This window comes from Gymnodraco acuticeps, unplaced genomic scaffold (assembly GCF_902827175.1).
Source record: "Gymnodraco acuticeps unplaced genomic scaffold, fGymAcu1.1, whole genome shotgun sequence".
Lineage (NCBI taxonomy): Eukaryota > Metazoa > Chordata > Actinopteri > Perciformes > Bathydraconidae > Gymnodraco > Gymnodraco acuticeps.
This window is the reverse complement of record NW_022990271.1, coordinates 3758234-3780973: the sequence shown is the minus strand read 5'-3', so window position 1 is coordinate 3780973 and position 22740 is coordinate 3758234. Positions and strand designations below refer to the sequence as shown.

Genomic DNA, 22740 nt, shown 5'->3' with positions numbered 1-22740 from the left:
CTGTAACTGTCATCACCGCCGTTAGAAATTATCAAGCAAATGAAGCATTATGGAGGGTGGAGATTTGGCGTACTTAATCAAACATAACTTTACTAAACTTCCGCTACAGCAGCAACTAAAAATTAAATCAGATGACAGGCCAATGCCCGCACTCGAGCTGTGTGTACACAGAGGAAAAAGGGAGAGAATCGGACGTTCAATGAGGACAATTATGTCCGCACGGAGTGGCTAACTGGAAGCGCTAAACTTCAGCGTCTATTTTGCTGGCCATGTCTTCTTTTTGACAAGGATTCGTGCTCCCTGAACAATCCTTGGGCAACTTCAGGATTCATCGACCTTGCCAACCTGTCACGGGCAATTGAGAGGCATGGTAAATCCAAAAATCACATAGATTGTGTGATTGTCTGCATACATTAATAAGTAAAATGCTTAAATTAATAAGGATAGAGTTTCAGCTGGAGAGTGCGTGCGGACCTGTCGGTTAGATAACAGGCGTGTGCAAGTCCTGCATCTGTGTGATACAAATGTGTGTCAAATGATACCGGGCGCTGTAATCACTCATCTGGTTACGTTATTGACCACCCCCCCGACCCAAAAAATGGGCTTCCCCTACATTTTCCCCCACGCCACGCTACTGCTTTCAGAGAGGTAGTTTACAAACCACCCTACTGCATGGCTGGACATGCCTATACTGGCTAGCCTCTGCTTTAAAATGTGATGATCGACGGTGTCAAACGCTTTTGAAAGGTCATAGAGCTGCACAACTCTGCTTATTATCTAAAATACTCGCCACATCATTCACCACTTTCATTGTGGAAGTGATGGTGCTGTGTTGCTTTCTGAAGCCTGACTGATGTTTAGACAGGATGTCATTTGTACATAAAAACACTTTTACCTGTTCACTCACTTCTTCAAGGGAAGCTTGAGTGACTTGGCCTTTTTCCCCACTATTAATTCTCCTGGATACTGTAGAAGAATTAGAGGAGCAAAAAGGCTAAATCTACTCTTGCCTATCTATTTTGCTGTGTGCAAAACACATTACAATTCAATTCTGAACTTGCAGCCTGCACCCTTGATAACTTGTTCTCATTTAAAATACCCGGCAAACACATCAAAGTTAAAAAGTTGCACTTCAATATCAAACAAATGGTGACTTCTCACCTCTGCAGGATATAAATCAATGTCTTACCACTTGGCATTTCTTTATTATTCTGTCTGGGTAATTAAAAAAAATGTGTATTGCTTTTTTTCCCGCTCTTTTAATCCCTGAACAGTGACATTCACACATGTAAAAGTAAACACACATGACCTTTAACCAACAAATTACCCCAATGCAGATCATCCAGAGACAGCCTGTTCCTGTGAAAGGATGGGTAGATAACAGTAAAGGTCAAAGCTAATGTCTTTGCTACAGATTTCAAACTACTCTCCTGCTTGTCGTTATAATGAAATTCACCTAAGTTAACTCCCCACACTGTAGACTTCTAAGGAAGGAAAAAAATCCTATTGATCGAGAGAGTGGTGGGGATTCTCCCATAAGCATTTTCACAGCACATTTTACCGCATCAGCACTGCCTCGGGGCATCACAGTAAAAGCAGAAGACTGGTGTAGCTCTTGAGGAGCAGGTTGGAGGAACTTGATACAGGTGAAGTGAATATAATGACTTAGCTTTTGACATACCAGGAAGGCTGGAGCACTTCAGGGCTCCGTAAAAACATCCCGATGCCTTGATCCCTTGTTATAGACTATTGATCCGATGCCTGTGCTCATGGTTTTTGAGGGCACAGGGTTTAAAAGATGCCAAAACACACTGCTCGTTTTCTAATGTCTCAATTCTCACTGTCACAAGTTAGACACTTATATTATTGTTTGTTTGGTGGCTCATCTAAACTCTCCTGTCATTTCAGATCCTGCCTTCCTCCAGGCCCTTGTAATCAGCTCACTTCCCTCACCTGGTCTCCCCAGCCCTTCCCCTCACCTGTTACTCATTCCCTCATCACTCCACAGTATTTATACCACCTCACTATCACTTGTCCTTTGCCAGATTGTCTTGTCGTTTCCGCCAAGCTCTCCAGTGAGTGTTGATCTCTAGCCTAGATTTTTGTCCTGCCTGGTTTTTGATCCCTGCCTGCCTGTTTACGGATCTCGAGTTCCTGCCTGCTCCCTGTCTGGTTTTGGTTGCCTGTCTGACAGATTTCCTGGTTTTGACCCTGCCTGTCCCTGACCTGAATAAACTGAACATTGCAATACACTGGTTGTATCTGAGTCGTGCTATTGGGTTCTGATCTGTACCTGTGATTGTGACACTCACCATTAAGGCATCATAATGCTTCTGCTTATTTTATATTTATAACTTAAATTCATAAATTATAAAACCATGATGTGTGCTATGGTTAATTATAGTGACTGCTGAATCTCCCGCTTCAGTCTCAGATGTTCTTCCTCTCCAAAAGGGATGATTCTGACCTAAGGTCCTTCCTGCACACCTGTGCCTGAACAAGCCCTCTGTATACAAGCCTACCTCTAAACTATTTCTGGTTGTTTTGGCCTGCTTGAAGTTTTTGACTAGACTTGCCCAGGGCCGGCACTCCACTCCTCTACTCCATAAATGTAGTAGAGTAAGTACAATATTAACCTCTGAATTGTTGTGGAGTACAATTACAAAGTTGCATAAAATGGAAATACTCAAGTAAAGTACAAGTATCTCTGAATTGTTCTTAGGTACAGTACTTCAGTAAATTAACACCACTGCACAATCAGTATATTTTCACACACATTAACCAACATTTATGTAATAGAGTAGACAGAACAATTTTATGTTTCAAAATGAACACTTTTATACTTAAGAAAAATATTTAAGAAAACAGAGAAACAAGGTAAATAACATTAACAATAAAATGAAATCTGTAAGATCTGGATTTGAAGGTGCTGTTTTTAGCAGACGGGCTAAGTCTAACATTCAGCAGGGAAGGCTGGGGGCCATGTACTTTTCAACCCAGTGTCCAACTGACAGTCTGTCCTTCTGCATGGACTGCAGGGTCTCTCTGACCTCAGCTGTTTTTCCTTCAGATAAAAGATGATAAATGTTTACTTGCATGTTAATTAAAAATCAAACTCAAGGCCACAGTAAAGGAATATGACACACAGGCTTGTGGAGTATTGGATTACACGTAATGACATCAGGATTAAAAAAAAAAATTAATAAACTGTAATTAACAAAATAAGTAATCAGAATACTCTAACGTTTACAAAAAATTGAGATTATAAGAAGGATTAAAATGTTACAATACATTTTGAAATATTGGATATATTAGATGTACTGAAATAATGTTTCTTCATGGTATATATTTAGGCTACTTGAATTCTTATTTGACAAACATTTATTTTTGAATGCAGTAAGTAGACACCTGATTTCTTAAACAGAAATACATTCTATGTTTTTGATGAATGTATTAACTTAAGTATTAAGCTTTTGTAAACTTTGACTGTTACCACATTTTATATGAAATATCTTGGTTTATATGGTTAAATAAAGTAAACGTTTCAGCTTTTTCAGTGTAACGGATTACGTTTTAATAAGTAACCCTCCCAACCCTGATGATACATACCATCAGACTTTGGGTTTGGTTTGGCAGCAAAGAGGAGATAGGTGGCGTCGTCAACGACAGACCTACTGTTCATGTATTTTGACCCAGTTGTTGTAGAGGGTTTTATTTTTTCTCTCAGGTGAATTCAGGTCGGGGGCCACGCTGTCAGTCTCCTCTCGTCTCTTCTCTTGCCCTTTATTCAGAGCAGTGACATTGTGAGTTGGGCTTTTGACCCCCTTCAGCATCACCTGTTGCCACTGAAGCCTCTCGTGCTCCAACTGGTTCTGCTGTCTTTTCTCTGGGGCCTCCTGCCTCCTCCTGTATTTCTCCATGGTTGCTTTCTTGAGACTTTCTGTCACTTTTTTAGACTCTTCTCTGTCTCTCTCGCTATTTGCCAGGGTCTCAAGAGCAGCTGTTGGTCTGTGCTCCATCTCCACTGCTTTTAGCTCCACACGCATTTGTCTTCTGACCTCCGCCTTTCTCTCCTCCGGGGTCAGTTTGGACAGGCTTTGTAAAAGCTCCATCTGAGCAGTGAGGTGTTGTCTAGAAGAAATGCAAGTGTTCATGGTTTCAACTTTTTCTCTCTGTAGGTTTTCTAATGCTTTCTCTCCAGCAGGTTTGTGTGAAATGACCAGCAGAGTATTCCGTTGGTATGGAGATTCCATGGTCATAATTACATTACATGTTACTTGTTAGACGCTTTTATCCAAAGCGACTTACATACTCATTACTGTGGGAAATCCCCACAGGAGCAATTTGGGGTGAAGTGTTTTGCCCAGGGACTTCAGCTTCTGTGTCTATATATTAATGTTAAGTCACTTTTTAATTTATTTTCTTTTCTTTCTGCAATAGTTTTTGAGTCTATTCGAAACAAATATATAATTATAGTCATTTTGACCCTTTTCCTGGTTAATACATGTCCCTTTAAGTAACGCTTTGCAGGTGAAGGGTCCAAAAGTGTCACTCTCCCCATGGTCTGTACCCTGCAGGTCCGTTCAGTTATTCATCTTAATAATATATAATCCCAGTGAACTCAGCTTCAGACATATACAGTCCCCATTAAAGGACACTTTGGTGATCCCTTGTCTCTACCCTAACTGGGGTTGTCATTTTTAGGGTTTAGTTAAATATATTGATGAATATCAAATGGATCAATTAAATGTAATATAAATAATCCACCTTAAGACATATTAACCTGAGAAGACACTGTATGTTTTTGGAGATGCAGTTGACTCAATTAACTTCATGGTTATACAGCAGTTCTTGCCCTGCATATCTGCCAAGAAGGAGCTTCTGTTTCTTCCCTGGAAATATGTTGTTGTCAGTGTCTCAGACAGTGTAAGTTGAGTTCAGGATCGTGATGTAGAATTCTATTTCGTCCCTACTGACCGTCAGAGGCGGTGCTTTAGCACTGGATATATCCATCGCACGCATGCGCAGTTCGAGTACCAATAACAACAAAGTCACCTGTGACCCACGTGACACCGGCTACATAGGCCGGCGTCATCAGAGAATCCGTTCCTTTTCATCTTCTCGCTGCGCGAGAGTACCGTGGTTACATTCTTGTAGCCTACAGCGTTCAGGTTTGAACGTTTGATCTGAGCGATTTCTCTGCAAGCAGCTGGCCGCGTGCAGCTTTGCGACTGACAGTCGGAGCTACGGGTTGTTAACGCGTCCTCCAGGAGCTGTGGCCGGCTGTGGGCTGTGCAGAGCCTCGACGGACAGGTTTGTGTCAACTTGTTGTTGGTGATGGTTGTGTCCCCGCACCCTCTCCCAGCTAAGTTGTCCTGATTGCTGTCTTGTTTATTATTTGGCTTAGACTTTCTGGTGACGACAGTGTTCCCACTTCCTCTCCCGTAAAGTTTCCCTTATTATGCTCTTTTGAAAGTTCTGCTTGTGGCGTTGTGCCCGAGCTATTATTAGCATTTTGAGTTCCCAGCTTTAGCTGCGTCTCTCGTTCAATTTGGTATGGAAAGCCACGGGTGCCATATTTTGCCCGTTTTTTGTTTAGATGCAGAGTAGGGTAAGTACTGGCCATAGTTACTACTATAACTACGGTCCTATGCCATGTAAGCACTGGCCTACGGTTCTAGGCGGGCTGTTCTCTTCATTATAAGCTAATTATCTGGTCTTAAAATGTGTGTTTTGACTTGGTCGCTTGATTGTTAGCAGCAGCCGCTTGGCTAACACCTTGCATGTACTGTTAAGCTTAATTATTTAACTCAGCTGGTGAAGGCAGTGCTCTCGCTCCCGCTCCCTGTAACATATTGCTCTGATTGTTATCAGCGGCCGCTTGGCTAACATCTGGCGTGTTCTGGTGAGCTTGTTTAACTCATCCAGTGAAGGCAGTGTTTTTTCGCCCTGCTCCTGGTAGACGTGCTGCTTGATTCTTAGCAGCAGCCGCCTGGCTAAGCTGCCCCGTTAAGCTTCTTTATTTAATCCAGCTAGGTGAATGCAGTGCTCTTGCTCCCGCTCCCTCTGCTAATAACGTGGGTGTAAGTCATTTACATCCCTCTCTGTGTTCGGCGAGTAGGAGCATTGCTCTACTCTTTCCGTTCAGCAGGTAGCTGGTGAAGGCTGTGTTCTCGCACCCGCTCCCGGGTACGCTGCACCTGGCATTCGTTATGAACTCAACCAGTGAAGGCAGTGTTCTCGCCCCCGCTCCTGGTAGACGTGTTGCTTGATTCTAGCAGCAGCCGCTAAGCTATCCTGTTAAACTTCTTTACTTAATCCAGCCAGGTGAAGGCAGTGCTCCCTCTGCCGGTAACGTGGGTGTAGTTACATCCCTCTTTGTGTTCGGCGAGTAGGAGCATTGCTCTACTCTTTCCGTTCAGCAGGTAGCTGGGGAAGGCTGTGTTAGAAACACTGTCAAGGATTAGCGGGAAAAGGTAGGACCCAAATGCAGACTACAAAAAGGTAAAGGTTAAAACAAAAGCGAGCTTTATTTAAAAGCTGAAAAACAAAAAACATGGCATGAATCAAAAACATTGATAGTACAAGGTAGCAAGAATACACAAAACTGACCATGACCAACATGGAGGGAGACAGGAGAGACAAACGATGAACCGACATGGAACACAGGGGAAGACTAGACTAAATACACAGAAGGGTAATCACAGGACAAGACACAGCTGGGCAGGGGAGGGAGAAACACAAGGGCAACAGGTGAACACAATGAGACAATCAGACACACCAGGGAAACTAACGACAGGGAGGAGGACCAGACAAAACACAAGGAGGAAGACAAAACACCGAATGAACAGACTTACAAAACCCATAACCAGACAGACAACACTAAAACCGTGACATAAACCTGGGAGTGTGACAGAACACCCCCTCAAGGGACGGATCCCAGACGTCCCAAAAAACAAAGTCCAGCAGGGTGGGTGGAGGGGGTCTGGAGGACGGTTGGAGGGCAGACGGCCCGGGGTCAAGGCAGAGACCAAGGAGGGGGTCTCGGGCGGAAGGCCCGGGGGCAAGGCAGAGTCCAAGGTGGGGAACTCGGGCGGACGGCCCGGGGGCAAGGCAGAGACCATGGAGGGGCGAAGACCACAGCGGGCGAACTCAGGGGGCCGAGCATGAGGGCGAAGGCAGCGGCAGGAAGAGTCAGGGAGCCGGGTCCGAGGGCGAGGACCGCGGCCGGGAAAGTCAGGGGGCCGGGCTCGAGGGCGAAGACCGCGGCACTCAGGGGGCCGGCCTCGAGGGCGAAGACCGCGGCTCTCAGGGTTGCGGGCTCGAGTCCGAAGACCAGACAGCTCCGGAGGCCGGGCAGGAGCCGGTGTCGACCGGACAGGAACCGGAGCCGGTGGGACAGGTGTCGGCAAGATCCCCCACGGAAGAGGACAAGGAGTTGGCAGGACCCCCAGCGGAACCTCCAACGGACCAGAACATTGGGTAGGGACTTGAGAGGGGACTCGAGAGGTGACTTGAAAGGAGACTTGAGAAGGAACTCGAGAGGAGACTCAAGAGGGGACTCGAGAAGAGACTCGAGAGGGGACCCGAGAGGGGACTCGAGAGGAGACTCGAGAGGGGACTTGAGAGGGATCTCGAGAGGGAACTTGAGCGGAGACTCGAGAGGTGACTGGAGAAGGAACTTGAGAGGGGACTCGAGAGGATACTTGAGAGGGAACTCGAGAGGAGACTAGAGAGGAGACTCGAGAGGGAACTCGAGAGGGAACTCGAGAGGTGACTTGTAAGGAGACTTGATAGGGAACTCGAGAGGTGACTGGAGAGGTGACTGGAGAGGGAACACGAGAGGTGACTTGAGAGGGAACTCGAGAGGTGACTTGTAAGGAGACTTGAGAGGGAACTCGAGAGGGGACTGGAGAGGTGACTGGAGAGGGGACTTGAGAGGGAACTCGAGAGGAGACGCGAGAGGGGACAAGATAGGGAACTCGAAAGGGGACTCGAGAGGAGACTCGAGAGGAGACTTGAAAGGTGCCTTGAGAGGGAACTTGAGCGGAGACTCGAGAGGTGACTGGAGAAGGAACTTGAGAGGGGACTCGAGAGGATACTGGAGAGGGAACTCGAGAGTGTAGAGGAAACTTCTGTGTAGCATGCAGTGGAGTCACCGACTCAGGAAGGAGACACGGGAAGAGTCGGAGCTTTGATGTCAAACCACTGTGATTTATTTGCAGTTGGTACCAGAGTATTCACATCACAAATCCAAGAGTCAGAGGTTCTGACTCCACGGTAGAGTTGCCACGTCAATTCTGGAGAGCCTCTCTCTTGCCAGCCCATCTAACTGGTTTCGCAGAGAGTAAACAACATATTTGAGGAGATAGCCTAAACAGTGTGGGAACACAGAGCTACTTGCCTCCGACACTTATGACCTCGAAGATTTTACCTTGGAGTCCACAAATACAGAGAAGGAAGTGTCCCAGTGTACCCACAACACAGACCATCTGTATCCCAGTATTGACCGGTCACAGAATGGGAACAATAACATTATTGGCTAAGCCGCCTGTGTCCTTAAAGAAGGTAAACAGACATCGAGGTTTGTCCTGTATGTTACTAATTGGCGTCTTATGATAATTATTTCCACAACAGTCCTCTCTTTTTATCATTTATGATAACCTAAAAACATTAGTCTAATAATAATTTGGTCAATAATTAACTCAATAGGCGTCTCCAGGTTCGAGTGTGGTCTCACCTTACATCAATTATATCACAAAGTGGAATAAGATTGAAATATTCAATCACAATGATTGATACAGCCAATCATAATAGGAAAAATCATCTCTCATCAGTGGTTTGATCATCTTTTGTCAAAAGCATAATAATGAACACACATAAAACACAGGTGCACAATGGCTAAATATGTGTTTTAAACTAATATCTTTTATCATTTACCATTAGTTAATTTCATTCATCAAACTATAAAATCAAAACCAGCTTGCCGCTTTAAAGATTTACTTGAAGGCAATCACTAGTCAAAAGCATAATAAAACTCAGGATCGTAAGAGACCCTGCTAAAAATTCACAGTTAGAGTATAGAATTCACAATGGTGATTTGATCAATCTGTGATCTGCAAAATTGCAGTGTCCTCAATTTTAGGATTATCTTAAGAGTCAGGCACTTAATTTTAGTAATATCAATACATTCAAAATCTGAAAAGGAAAAGTCAGACATGTATTGTGTAGTGTAACAACCTGAAAAGGAAAAAATCAACTTTAATCAGTTTTAATTAATTGGCCATTCGTTGTAAGGGGGAACCCATGGTTCGGGTGCCACGGTAGAGACCCACGGGTCGGGAAGCTCGACGTCGTACATCATCACGGTGTCATCAATGGTGTCGTACCCCACCAGTGTCTGTGGGGCCTGGAGGGCGGTTTTGACAACCTTTTGCATGACTAGTTTAACAACAGTGACTAGGCACATTATCAGGATTAGTACAGCTAAGATAAACAGTGAAATGGTAATGGCAAGTTTACCCAATCCCGCTCCCCATGACCCAAATATTCCAGATAAATCCCCAAATGCAAACCCATGAGTTTCGTGCAATTCTTTTATTCCCCTAGCAGTATCATGAGCCATATCCATGACCTCAGGTGTAGCATCAGAGATGAAAGAACAACACTCAGAGCCAATCACCTTGCACGTGCCCCCCTGTGCTGCTAGCAGAAGATCCAGTGCCATGCGATTCTGTAATGCCACTGTTCTAACTTCCTGCAGTTCTTTGTGTTCAGCCAACATGGCTCTGTTGGATACATTGAGGTGGTTTTCCACTATTTTGGAGAGAGCTATGATTTCCTGCTGGGAAACATAAATGCCGTACCAGGGCAGGACAGCGCTAGCCAGCTGCTGACCTGTTGTGATGGTCCTACGATTTCTGTGTAGGGAGGGGAGTATTGCTGCAATCTCATCAATCTCTACTTTACGGATCAAAGGGATTAGATAGGCTAGATAACAGGTGCCATCAAAAGTGTCATAAGGCATGCAACTGTAGGCTCTGTCTCCACAGACCAAGTAAACTCTCTCTGGGAGGGGAGTACTGGTTAGTTTGACCTTTATTACGGTGTTACAGTCGCTGTGGCCCACATCGTGAGAGGGTAGAAACCCTCCTCCGTTCTGAAAGCAGATAGACACATTCTTCCACTCATGCACCACAACTGGGGGAATATAAACTGAACAGTCACGTGTAGGGGACTTACCTAGGGGTAATGGCAGCGAGCAGTCATGTATTTTAACTTTAATCGAGTCCACTGTTCGGGACCCAAACCAGGGTACCACTGTTACTAAGGCTTCAACCAACAAAGATGGTGTGTGTGGTTGAGGTGAACATGTGTGTCCCGTATAGTTAATTGAACAATTAGTCTGGACTAGAGCTAATTGGAATCTGTATTCAAAAACTAGGTTTAAGTACTTCTTCACATATATAATTTTTAGGACCATTACTCGCTTGAAACCGTCTGGTAGGTAATCCTTATTTATTGTGTCAACAATGAGCGAGATTAAGCCCTTGTACCTTAAAGGTTGCTTGGAGTCTATGGGGTAAGAAGGGATGTAACAATCATCGGTCTCATCGCTAATTCGGGAGGCTATATCATTCCAGCTAACTAAACTATAGTCAGGTTTTGTGAAAGGAATTGGGCTGAACATGGGAGAGTGCATGGACTCTGGCATATTTTGGAACAGCCAACAGTTGCTAACATTGCGTTCATGTGCATAATCTATCATTAAATTTATTGCAGAATTAGAATGGGTTTTAGTTTGTTTAGGTGGAGTGATATGGGCACTCTTTAAAGAATCTACATCACTTCCTGGTGACTTAATTACAGCTGGACCTGGTTCCATATTTGAGCATCTAGTGACCCCTGTACTGGGATCTCTGTAATTGGGTGTCCATGTGGTACACATAGGATCATTCTTTAACTGTTCTTTAGTGAAACACCACATTTCTGGGGGTACATTTGCAATGGTGTTGAGTGTTATTCTTACCATCCGCTGCGAGACCTGGAACCGCTGGTACCCCGTCTCTGGATAGACGTTCCACGCCCATAAGCCTTTGCTTGAAAACACAGGAAACACAACAACACAGTCATGTGAGTTACAGTGTGTAGTCGGACATTCAAAGGAAATATTCTGTAATCCTGTTTTGGGAATGTCAAGAGCAGGGAGAGGGAGTAGCCTTATCTCGGGGCCCACTTTCCTCTTTTTTCTCCCTCTTTTTCTAAATGTTTGTGTGATGGTGGGAAACAACCTGATTTTGTTGCTAGGCAATGGTGTGCCCGTTGATGTGGTTTGGCCTTCAGGGTCTGGGCCCTGAATAGCCAAACTGCCTGCGCCCTTGGATAAGAGCACCTTATATTCACCTTCTGAGGGGCGAGAGCCCTCGCCACCTGTCATCGGGATTGGTTCCGCCTCATCTGGCGGGGTTTCCTTGGCCAGGTATAGTAGACCCAGACCAAGGAGTATGAGGACATTCATCACACGCCAGCACCCTGACCCTCCCCTCTGATCGGCGGAGGAGACAGGCGGTATCGAGAAGCGTGGATCCACTCTGTCCTGCCTTGAACCTTTAGGGCTGTTCTGGTCACTATTAACACCTGGAAAGGACCTTTCCACCTGGGAGACAGAGCATCTTTTTCAAGAGACTTGATTAGCACATTATCACCAATCTCAAAAGGGTGGGTTGGCTCCTCTCCAGGTTGAGGGAGCCTGTCAGCCACCTGTCTGTGAAACTTTCTCAACATGTCAGTCAAATATTTTACATAGTTAGTCATGTAATCATCTGTCCATAACAGAGTAAGCTTATGGGGTGTCACTGGGGGACTGGACCCTGTGGACATTACCCTTCCCATCAATACTTCGTGGGGGCTAAGCCCTGTCGTAGCATTTGGTGTGTTTCTGATGGAACACAGGACTAGTGGTAGTACATCTACCCATTTCAATCCTGTGGTCAACATTGTCTTGGTGAGTTTCTCCTTTATGGTCAAGTTCATTCTCTCAACCTGGCCTGAGCTCTGTGGGTGATAGGGAACGTGCAACTGCCATCTGAACCCTAACACTGCAGCTAGACTCTGGGTTATCTTAGAGACGAATGCTGGACCTCTGTCACTGTTAATCCCTGCTGGAACACCAAATCTAGGGATAACATCTTTGAGAAGACACTTTACAACTGTTCTAGCGTCTTCTTTTCTGGTTGGGTAAGCCTCTACCCATTTGGAGAACTGGCACACTATTACCAAGAGATACTTGCAACCTTGGCATGGTGGCATGTGTGAGAAGTCGATTTGCATATTTACAAAGGGCCCCGACGGGGGTACCAAGTGTTCGTGTTGGACTGGGCCACTTTTCTTTCTTGTCTGCTGGCATGTCATGCATCTATCTACTAGGGCCTGTGTCGCTAGTGTGATGCCTGGGGCAAACCATTGTGATTGTATAATCCCATTCATCCCTCCTTTTCCTACATGTGTAGAGCCATGAGCAACATGTGCCAAAACATGGAGGAACAAGCGGGGGCAGACCATTCTGCCATCTGGGTGGAGCCACAAGCGGGACTCTGCGTCAAGTGTACAACTTCTGCGCAGCCATAAGTCTTTCTCCCTAGCATCAGCGCGGGCTTGCATGTCCGCGACATCATTAAAGGAAGGCAAACAAATGGGTTCTGCAGGTTGTGTGGAGGGACATTGGAGCACCATGGAGGAAGAGGAAATGGCCGCTTGTTTAGCCGCCGTGTCGGCTAACGCATTTCCGCGTGCAATAGGATCATCAGAATTTGTGTGAGCAGCTGATTTAACTACTGCTAGTTGTGCAGGGAGCAAGATAGCGTCTAACAGTTGAGCCACTAACGCATGATGTTGAATAGGCTTACCAGCCGATGTTAAGAAACCGCGCATTTTCCACAGGACTCCAAAATCGTGGCATACCCCGAAAGCATACCTGGAGTCTGTGAAAATGGTCGCAACTTTATCTTTAGCCAAAATGCACACTCTAAGTAGAGCATACAACTCTGCCGCCTGAGCCGACGTGCCATTGGGCAACGCTCGGCTTTCTAAGACTTCCCAGTCGTTCACAACAGCATAGCCAGCTAAGCGTAATGTGTCAGACGGTCTGCAGGCAGACCCGTCTGTGTACAGAATCATATCTGAATTTGGGATTGGAGTTTGCAACATATCAGTTCTGGGCGAAGAAGACAGATCAATGGTTGTGATGCAGTCATGTGTTAGATCAAAGTCTGGTATTGGGACCAGTGTGGCTGGGTTCAGAGGAGGGGAGCGCCTGAGAGTGATGTGCGGGCTTGAAAGAATGACCGCCTCATAACCAGAGCGCCTTGCTGCTGTCATATGCTGAGTAGCAGAGGTGTTCAGAATATGCAAAACTGCATGTGGGACATGTACTACACAGTCACTGGCCAGTACAATGGGAGAGGATTGCTTGATAACCATTGCAACTGCGGCCACTGCTCGCAGGCATGAAGGCATACCAAGTACCACAGGGGAAAGTCGAGACGAATAATACGCCACAGGCCGAAAATTAGAGCCATGCTTCTGTACCAAGATGCCCGTTGCAAAGCCCCCCCTTTCATGGACGTGTAGATGAAAAGGTTGATGGTAATCAGGGAGACCCAGGGCCGGAGCCGATGTGAGGGCCTGCTTTAAGTCCTGAAAAGCTGTGTGCATGTCCTCAGACCAGTGAACAATGTTCGGGGCGGCCTGCAGAGTGGCAGCACGCAGGACGGAGTCCATAGCAGCGTACTCGTATATCCAATGTCTGCAGTAGTTTGCCATGTCCAAGAAGGAAAGCATCTCCTTCTTTGTGCGCGGTGGTGGCACTTTGTTCAAAAGGCAGACTCTCGCAGGTGAGAGGAGGCGGTGTCCATCTCTCAGAATGTGACCCAAATACGTGACCTCAGTCTGGCAGTATTGCAACTTGGCCAGGGATGCTCTGTGTCCGCATTCAGAAAGTCTTTTCATGAGCAAAATGGAGTCGATGCGACAGGCGTCTTTGTTAGGGGATGCTATCAACAGGTCATCAGCATACTGAAGGAGGGTGCTACCCCCTGTAAGGACCAAAGTGTCCAGGTCTCTTTTAACAGCTGCGGCGTACACAGTGGGTGATTCAACAAACCCCTGCGGGAGGCGTGTGTATGTGATCTGTTTACCTTTGAAAGTGAACGCAAACAGATACTGGCTTTCTGGATGCAAAGGTATAGAGAAAAATGCTGAACAAAGATCAATGACTGTGTAGTATGTGCTGTCTGGAGGCAAAGAAGCAAGGATTGAATTGGTGTCAGGCACAATGGGTGCTGTGGGAATGACAATGGCATTAATAGCTTGCAAATCTTGGACAAAACGCCACTCATCAGGGCGATTGTGCTTTGGGATTGGCAAAATTGGTGTATTGCAGGGGCTGGAGGTGTAAACCAGGACCCCCTGAGCGAGTAGCGACTCTATTACCCTCTGTAATGCCCAAAATGGCTTTTATTGGTAAGTTGTACTGTCTGATCGCTGGCAATCTGGCATTGGCTTTAAGTGTCACTCTGTGAGGGGGTGCAGACTTTACAAACCCCACATGGTTCTTGTGTTTCGCCCATAAGGTGGCTGGGACCTCTGAGAAATCTGAAGGGGGGCCATACTCTGTGGGGAGGGGTGGTTGAAAGTGAGAAAATGTGCTTTGGGGGAGACACATGGGCTTAGGGAGACGTAGCATGTAATGTTCCTCCCCTAAATTGATCAGATTAGGTGTGTGTGTGCGTGGCAGAGAAGCTGTTGCAACTTCTAGCCGGGCCTGGCAGTGGGCTGCCATGACCCCCACCTCCTCAGGACTACTGCCTGTAGTGACAGCTAGTGTGACGTGTGGGGCAGTTTCTACAACATGAAAGCCCTGTTGTAAGGGTGTGAGCCTAATAGGCAATGCGCACCCCTGTGGACCTATAAATAGAAACTGTTCACATTCCAACCGATCTGAGCTATTGCAATAACTCCTCACTGACAGTGCATACTCATTTGATGGGTTAAATGCAGCTGTGCAGTGACAATGTAACACAGGCCTCATAGATGACATCATAGAGGCACATGCTGGGGAAATGCTAGCAATGTTTTGAATTCCCTCTGTGGAAAAAATGGAAAGCATTTGGAAATCTGGAAATGTCCAACAATAAAGATTGTTTAGAGATGATTGTATGAATTGAACAGCCTGATATACTCTGCTGTCTGGTATTGTCAAATACAGTCCGTCTGGTGTGCAATGTATGGTTGCTTGTAGCTTACACAGTAGGTCTCTGCCCATCAGGTTAATTGGGCTCCCCTCTGAGATAATGAAAGAGTGTTGCACCTGTGATCCATCAACGGAAATATTAGTTCTCTCTGAAATAGGCTCTGCTATTGGAACGCCGGAAACGCCTACAGTGGTAACAAAACTGTTAGTTGCTTTACACACCTTCTCTTTTGTTCGTACAGCTGATAATGTTGCACCACTGTCAACCAAAATGTCAACAGTTGTGCCATTAACCTCAACCGGCATCATTGGATCTTCGCGGGGGTTAGTGGAAAGGCGAATAGTTGCTGCTTGAATGTGGATTTTTTGTGTTATTGACCCTATTCCTCCATGGCCTCCCTATTGTTCATTATAGCCACCCTGTGCTGCTGCATACTGCCCCTGCTGGGCCTGCCTGTCATAGGGTGGAAAGTGGCTGCTGGACATAGGTGGGGGAGGCGGCAGTGTGGGCTGCAGGGGTGGGGGCAGAGCAGGCAAATTGTGTGTGTGCTGCTGTGCCCCCCACCTCTTAGGACATTTCCCTGCCCAGTGCTCAGTGCTGCCGCATACGTGGCAGTGCATTGGTTTTTTTTGGTTTTTGTTTTGCTGCTGCCTGTTCTTGTTTTGATAACCTTGTGACTGTCCTTGGTTCTGATACTGTGGTGTGCTGTTTTGTCCCTGAGTCTGCTGGTAGTTACTCTGACCTTGATAAGCCTGTGTGCTTCCCTGTTGCAGCACCTGTGCCGTTCGGGGAATCAGAAAAATCTGGCTTCTGTGTAGGGCCCGCATGGTGGCAATAGTAACTTTCCAGGTTTTCATCTGCCAATCGGGGGTGGCTAACATGTAAGCTTGAGCTGTCTCCGGGATAAGGTTATGCAATAAGCTCTGTACTGCAAAGAAATCATTGATCTCTCTTTTAATGCCTGCATTGTTGTCCCACACCGTTATGAATCTCTGGATAAAGTCTGGCACTGTTTCTGTAGGGCTCTGGATGCAAGCCATCACTTGGGAAAAGTCAGTGTGAGTTTTAGCACAAGCTTTGATAGCCCTAGCTCCGTCAGTATCTAGCCACTGAGTGAGGGACTGTGTTACAGGCCAATCTCCTGCGTTTGTGCACACTGGAAATTTAAACTCATCTTTGCATGTTGGCCATTCGGCTTTGTATGTGAGGACGATCAGCTGTTTAACATCATGCACCAAACAGTTATAGACCATACACACATTAGTCAGCCATGACAGATATTCATCTGGGCTTTTAGTGGGGTTGGGCGCGTGTCTTGTGACATCGATAACCTCTGAGGGAGTCCATGGTTTAAATACCGGGACTTCTCCTATCAGGATTTTCGGGGCATTGTGTGTTTCACTGGCGGCTGCGGCTTGTTGTGCTTCCTGCGCTGTATTATGTACCTCTTGCTCTTGCGCAGCCTGTGACGCCTTTCTTGTGATCATTTTTCCCCTGAGTGCCGCTATCTCCTTAGCTGTGAATTGGCGCGGTGTGTGCTCTAAACTGAGCGGAGGAGGAGGGGGAGGAGAAGGAGGAGGGGGAGGAGGAGAAGAAGAAGAAGGGGGAGGGGGGCTTTGCTCTGGAACTGTCCCTGTCTCTGCTGAAGACTGGCCACCTGAATAACCAGAAGCCTCACCTCCGCCCCTGTGATCTGCCATTTCCTGTAAACCTGCGTTTCGCTCTGTGTGTGCGTCATGTATTTCTTGCTCCCTTTCCCTCTTCACTTCTATCTGTCTGATGTTTATGATAGCTGCCACTGCCTCCAACAAGTCGTTATCTGAGTTTCTGGCAATATGATTTATTTCTTTTGTCTCTGTGGTGGGGATTACTTTGGGGCAGAGAGTTACAGTGTGCTCCTTGATAATGCTCTGTGTTAGTTGGACCCCTGCGTCTGTCAAGATGCTAATCACTTGGGACGGGAGGGGCTCTTTTCCTTGGCGCCTAACCCAGTCTGACATTATAGCTTTAGCTACGGCCGCTACATCGTTGCCATGTCTCTCTTTTATTCTGGACATGATATCTGCTCTGACGTCAAAAGCGGTTTGTAAACTGAGTAAGTGACAACCTGCAACACATTTGGAAACATTATCAAGCAGTCTTCTGAGTTCACTAGAGCCCCATTCACATCCACCTTCACTTTCACTCCTTTTTCCCACAGACATCCACGCTTTCACGCTTTTTTTCATGTACCCTTTGTCCCAAGCTGGGTTAGGATCATCATCAATAATCTGAGAAGCCTGTCGCAGCACACTCATATCAAAAGTGCCTGTGTATGGCCAGTCAAACGGGATCCTCCCTCTCTGGTTGTTCTGTTGTGAAAATTCGCACATCAATGCCGTAAAAGGCATCACATGATTCCAGCCTACAGCTCTGCCGACCATCCCAGACGGCATATTTGGGGAAAACATGTGTGTGTAGTTCTGTTTGTCTGTTGCGAATTTTGGTAGGTGTGATGTTTGTTTATCGTATGTTTGAGTTTTAGTTTTAACCACCGGCTCAGGTGTGGACAGATGATTACCCATGTTTGTGGTTAGTATTTGAAGATCAACACTGCAATTTGGACAAACAAACATGAGCTCACTAATAAACGTCAGGGCGACAGCAAAGCTCTTCAACTCAATATTAGTCCGGTTTTAAGAGAGATCTTAGAGGGGGTGAGGAATTATCTCCGGTGGACGTCTGCTCACGTCTACCCTTGTATACAAGTGATTTATCGGTGCTTGAAAGCCGTCCAAGAGCGATAACTAAGCTTATCCTCTTGTGACAACCACTAGGCTATCTGTTTCTAGTGGCGCTGTGCCCCCCCGATCGGAGCCCACAGACTTTTTCCCTGCCCTTTCTCTCCAAACAACAGCTCAGTTGACTGTAGTCCGTACGACCAGCCTATATCTACTCGCCATCGAGTTCACCTCAAGGTGAAACACAGTTTGCCTATGCTTGCTTGCCACTGCACACCTCTGATCAATTAGCCTATAATTTTATGTATGCACTCCTGACCGCCACCTGCTCCAGAGAGCCGTAGCGCATCGGGTGATGCACGCACTTCGTGCTGGCCCGTCTAACCATGAGAAAAACGGTCCTAAACAACGAGTGCTTTTAGACCGTCCCGTTTGAAGGACGGCGGTGCCGTGAGTTAAAACCTAGACAAGAACTGTGATTTTCTCCCTCTCAGCCTGCACTGCTCCAGCCCCACACACCCACGGTGAGGTTTTTACACACACACACACGCAAGGCTGCAGCTGGAGCCGTGCTTCTACAGAGAGATGATAGCAGTAAATATCTCTGGCTGCTTATTTTCAACTGCTATGTTCGGCCGCTAAGACCCTCAAAATCCGGCGATTTGTCCAGTACAAATCTTTTGCATTGCTTTCAATTCACACAGAAGCTCCACCTCACTGATGCCCCTTCCTTAAGGTCTCTTTAAACATGAGCTGTGTATGCTTGTATGGCACTTCCGTCCCTAATCAGCATACACAGAGGAAGCCAGCCAGGACTGAGTCCCCGGACACTGATTCCCTAGGTTTAACTATCCCCAAATGTTCATTAACCAAAAGGAAACGCAGCCGATCAGTTTCACAGGTAATTTTAGGATACCGTCAATCACAGATTCTGGTAAGGCAATGTCCAAATGTGGATTTGAAATTACACTTACCAGTTCTGAAGATATAGTGGTATCCTGCCGACAACGCTAATTTGTAGAGGAAACTTCTGTGTAGCATGCAGTGGAGTCACCGACTCAGGAAGGAGACACGGGAAGAGCAGTAGCTTTGATGTCAAACCACTGTGATTTATTTGGAGTTGGTACCAGAGTATTCACATCACAAATCCAAGAGTCAGAGGTTCTGACTCCACGGTAGAGTTGCCACATCAATTCTGGAGAGCCTCTCTCTTGCCAGCCCATCTAACTGGTTTCGCAGAGAGTAAACAACATATTTGAGGAGATAGCCTAAACAGTGTGGGAACACAGAGCTACTTGCCTCCGACACTTATGACCTCGAAGATTTTACCTTGGAGTCCACAAATACAGAGAAGGAAGTGTCCCAGTGTACCCACAACACAGACCATCTGTATCCCAGTATTGACCGGTCACAGAATGGGAACAATAACATTATTGGCTAAGCCGCCTGTGTCCTTAAAGAAGGTAAACAGACATCGAGGTTTGTCCTGTATGTTACTAATTGGCGTCTTATGATAATTATTTCCACAACAGAGAGGATACTCGAGAGGGAACTTGAGAGAGAACTCGAGAGGTGACTTGAGAGGGAACTTGAGAGGGGACTCAAGAGGGGACTGGAGAGTGAACTCGAGAGGGGACTCGAGAGGGGACGCGAGAGGGAACTGGAGAGGTGACTTGAGACGGTCGGTACGCCGACAGGACACGGGGTGCTGGAGTCGGCCGGTACGCCGACAGGACTCGGGGAGCTGGCGTCGGCTGGAGAGCCAACAGGAGACGAGGTGCTGGAGTCGGCCGGTATGCCGACAGGACACGGGGAGCTGGCGTTGGCCGGTACGCCGACAGTACACGGGGAGCTGGCGTCGGCCGGAGAGCCAGTACTGGAGCCGAAACTGGAGTCGGGACCATGACTACTGGGGCCAGGACTGGGGCTGGAACCATGTCTGCATGGGCCGGTTCTGGAGCCGGAAACATGGCTGTGGGAACCGGAACTGAAGCCTAGATCATGGCTGTGTGGGCCGGTTCTGGAGCCGGAAACATGGCTGTAAGTTCCGGTTCTGGAGCAGGGACTTTAAGAGAATATTTTAATCCGATCTTGATTGTATAGAGTTTCTCAGCTTTTCTTAGAATCTGTCTTATTGCAAACATGCTTTTCGTTAGTCATATGATCCTCTCTGTAAGTTGAGGTCACAGGTCAAAAGCTTCTCTGCTTTTCCTGTGGGGGAGGGTTTCCTGTCCCCATGCATTTGCGAGACAAACAGACCTTTGTCCCGACATCTGGCATTGATTAGGTAAAGCGCGGGTTTCTGTGGTTCCGCCTCTTCTCATGTTGGTGCGCTGTGTCTCCCCTTTGTGTTCAGAGATGACTTGGTGGCTGCATGGGCAGTGTGAAACCATGTAATCTCTCCGGCTGTATTAATTGTACTCTTTAATAAACTCTCAGTGCTTTAACCCAGACTCCATCATTTCACCTCAACATTGCTACACAGAAGTTTTCCTCACAGGGACCATGGCTGCTGGGGCCGGCACTGGAGCCGGAACCATGGCTGCTGGGCAAGGAACCAGAACACGGAACCATGGCTGTGTGGGATGGTACTGGAGCACGGTACCATGACTGTGTGGGCCGGCACTGGAGCACGGAAACATGGCTGTAAGGTCCGGTTCTGGAGCAGGGACCATGGCTGCTGGGGCCGGCACTGGAGCCGGAACCATGGCTGCTAGGACCGGTACCTGAGTACCAGCTGGCTTCCTGGCCTTGCGTCTTTTAGAGGTCTTTTGGAGGCTCCGTGGACCTCCAAACGCCAGGCGGGATCCCAAGAAAGGGTCAGAGAATGGAGACTGGCACTCAGGGCTACGAGAAAAAACTCTGAGAAACTCAGGCAATGAGCTTCTCAACCATGGCACGTTGTCCACCTCCATTTGTGCCTTTTTGAGGACAGCCTCTTTGTCCCTTTTAGCCGAGGTTCTACTCCATTCAGCATAATGACACTGAAGAGTGTACTCTAGGGAGAACAAGTCCAAATAAAAATAAAAATCTGCTGGGTCCATTGTTGGTCGGTTCATTCTGTTAGAATCACTGTCAAGGATTCGCGGGAAAAGGTAGGATCCAAATGCAGACTACAAGGCAAATGGGGTTTGTCTGAACAAATCAGGAGTGAAATTGTTTATCTCAAACGTATTCAACTGCCTACGTCATCAATCTGTTCCCTTTGCCAAGGACAAGCAACAAGAGGAATCAAAACAAGAGAAAGACACAACACATCGCTCAGAAAACCTTGAAAAGCTATCACTGCACCCGCCTGAGGAATGTCTTGATTATGGGAGACAAATGGAGGAGTCTCCACCGCCCTTCACCCCCCCTATCATCTCTGAGGATACTCTTCCTTCACCCGACAGCTCTCTCTACTCTCCGTTCACCCTTTCACCCTCGCCCACCCTCCTGGAGATCGCTGAACACACAAAGGAGATACAGAGGGTTGGCACCGATTCCTTCCTGGAGTTCAAAGACCAAACTAAGGCGATACGCAGGGTTGGCAACATGTCCTTTACCCCTGCTCCTCAATGACGCCCACCAAAATCACTGCAGAGACGCGCACCATCTCCCCCGTCTTCATCACCGTGCCTACGTCAACCACCTCCCCCCCTGGCAGCATGTCCTCTACCCCCGCACCATTTCCCCCGTCTCCATCACCGTGCCTACGTCAACCACCTCCCCTCCCTTCAAGAAAGCATCTGCAGTCTCCGAAGCCTGATAAGGATGTGTGTGTACAAAACGCAACAAACTCTTACTGATATGTGCTGGGTCCAGGCTCAAGGGCGTATGGCACTCTCAACTCTTTCCAGGACATGCCGGGGCCCTGCCTGCCAGTAGCTTTGCCGATATCTGTGTTGATAGGTAATAGATTAAGAGCGGTGAATCAGCTTAGAAACAGGAAGTGCTCAAACGTTCGTATGAGTTTATCAAATTTAGCAGTGATTCCATGTCAGCCACAGCTTGTCACAAAACATCTTACTGATAGTGTATCTCACAAACTTAAACTAGCTTTATTAAATGTCAGGTCTCTGGCAGGAAAAACATTTTTAATCAATGATTTTATCACTGAGCACAATCATGATTTTATGTTTTTAACAGAAACTTGGATTGAACAAAATAACAGTGCAGCTGTTCTTATCGAATCAACCCCTCCCAACTTTAGTTTTATGAGTCAGGAAATAATGCATAAGAAAGGAGGTGGAGTTGCTATTTTGTTCAATGATTCCATTCAATGCAGGAAGACATATTATGGGAACTTTGCTTCTTTTGAATATGTGGCCCTTCAGCTGAAATGCTCCTCTCGAGCTCTGTTCCTAAATATCTATAGACCACCCAAATACTGTGCAAGCTTTTTTGATGACTTTACTGAACTGCTGTCTATAGTGTGTATTGACTTTGATCGTCTAGTCATTGTTGGTGATTTTAACATCCATGTTGACAACCCCCAGGACAGAGGGGCTAAAGAACTGTTTTGTGTTCTTGATAACTATGGACTGACTCAGCATGTGACGGAGCCCACGCACAATAAGGGGCACACTCTGGACTTAATTATCTCAAAGGGTCTGAATATCTCTAAGGTTGTGGTGACTGATGTTTCACTCTCTGATCATTCCTGTGTGTTCTTTGAGAGCTCTATTTCTGTTCACAACATTTTTCAAAAAGAGGTAACCACAAAGCGATATTTAACTGAAAATACTAGGGAAATGTTTACTCAGAATCTTTCTTCCACACTTGCCCCT

General features: G+C 46.7%; 1 protein-coding gene across 1 annotated transcript; it reads right to left on the bottom strand.

The window, feature by feature from the left end:
• Positions 1-9028: 9028 nt before the first annotated feature.
• Positions 9029-11518, bottom strand: LOC117549300 (syncytin-1-like). The gene is made up of 2 exons (XM_034221073.1): positions 11030-11518; positions 9029-10159 (listed from the first exon to the last, which is right to left on the bottom strand). The coding sequence occupies exons 1-2, from the start codon at positions 11516-11518 to the stop codon at positions 9272-9274; spliced, it is 1377 nt and encodes a 458-aa protein (XP_034076964.1). The 3' UTR covers positions 9029-9271.
• Positions 11519-22740: the final 11222 nt, after the last annotated feature.

Excerpts from the sequence above, each read along its gene's own strand:
- LOC117549300 (XM_034221073.1), bottom strand. The coding sequence starts at position 11,518 with ATGAATGTCCTCATACTCCTTGGTCTGGGTCTACTATACCTGGCCAAG. Across the intron at positions 10,160-11,029 it reads TCCAGGTCTCGCAGCGGATG|AACGGAGGAGGGTTTCTACC; the intron begins GTAAGAATAACA and ends ATCTGCTTTCAG.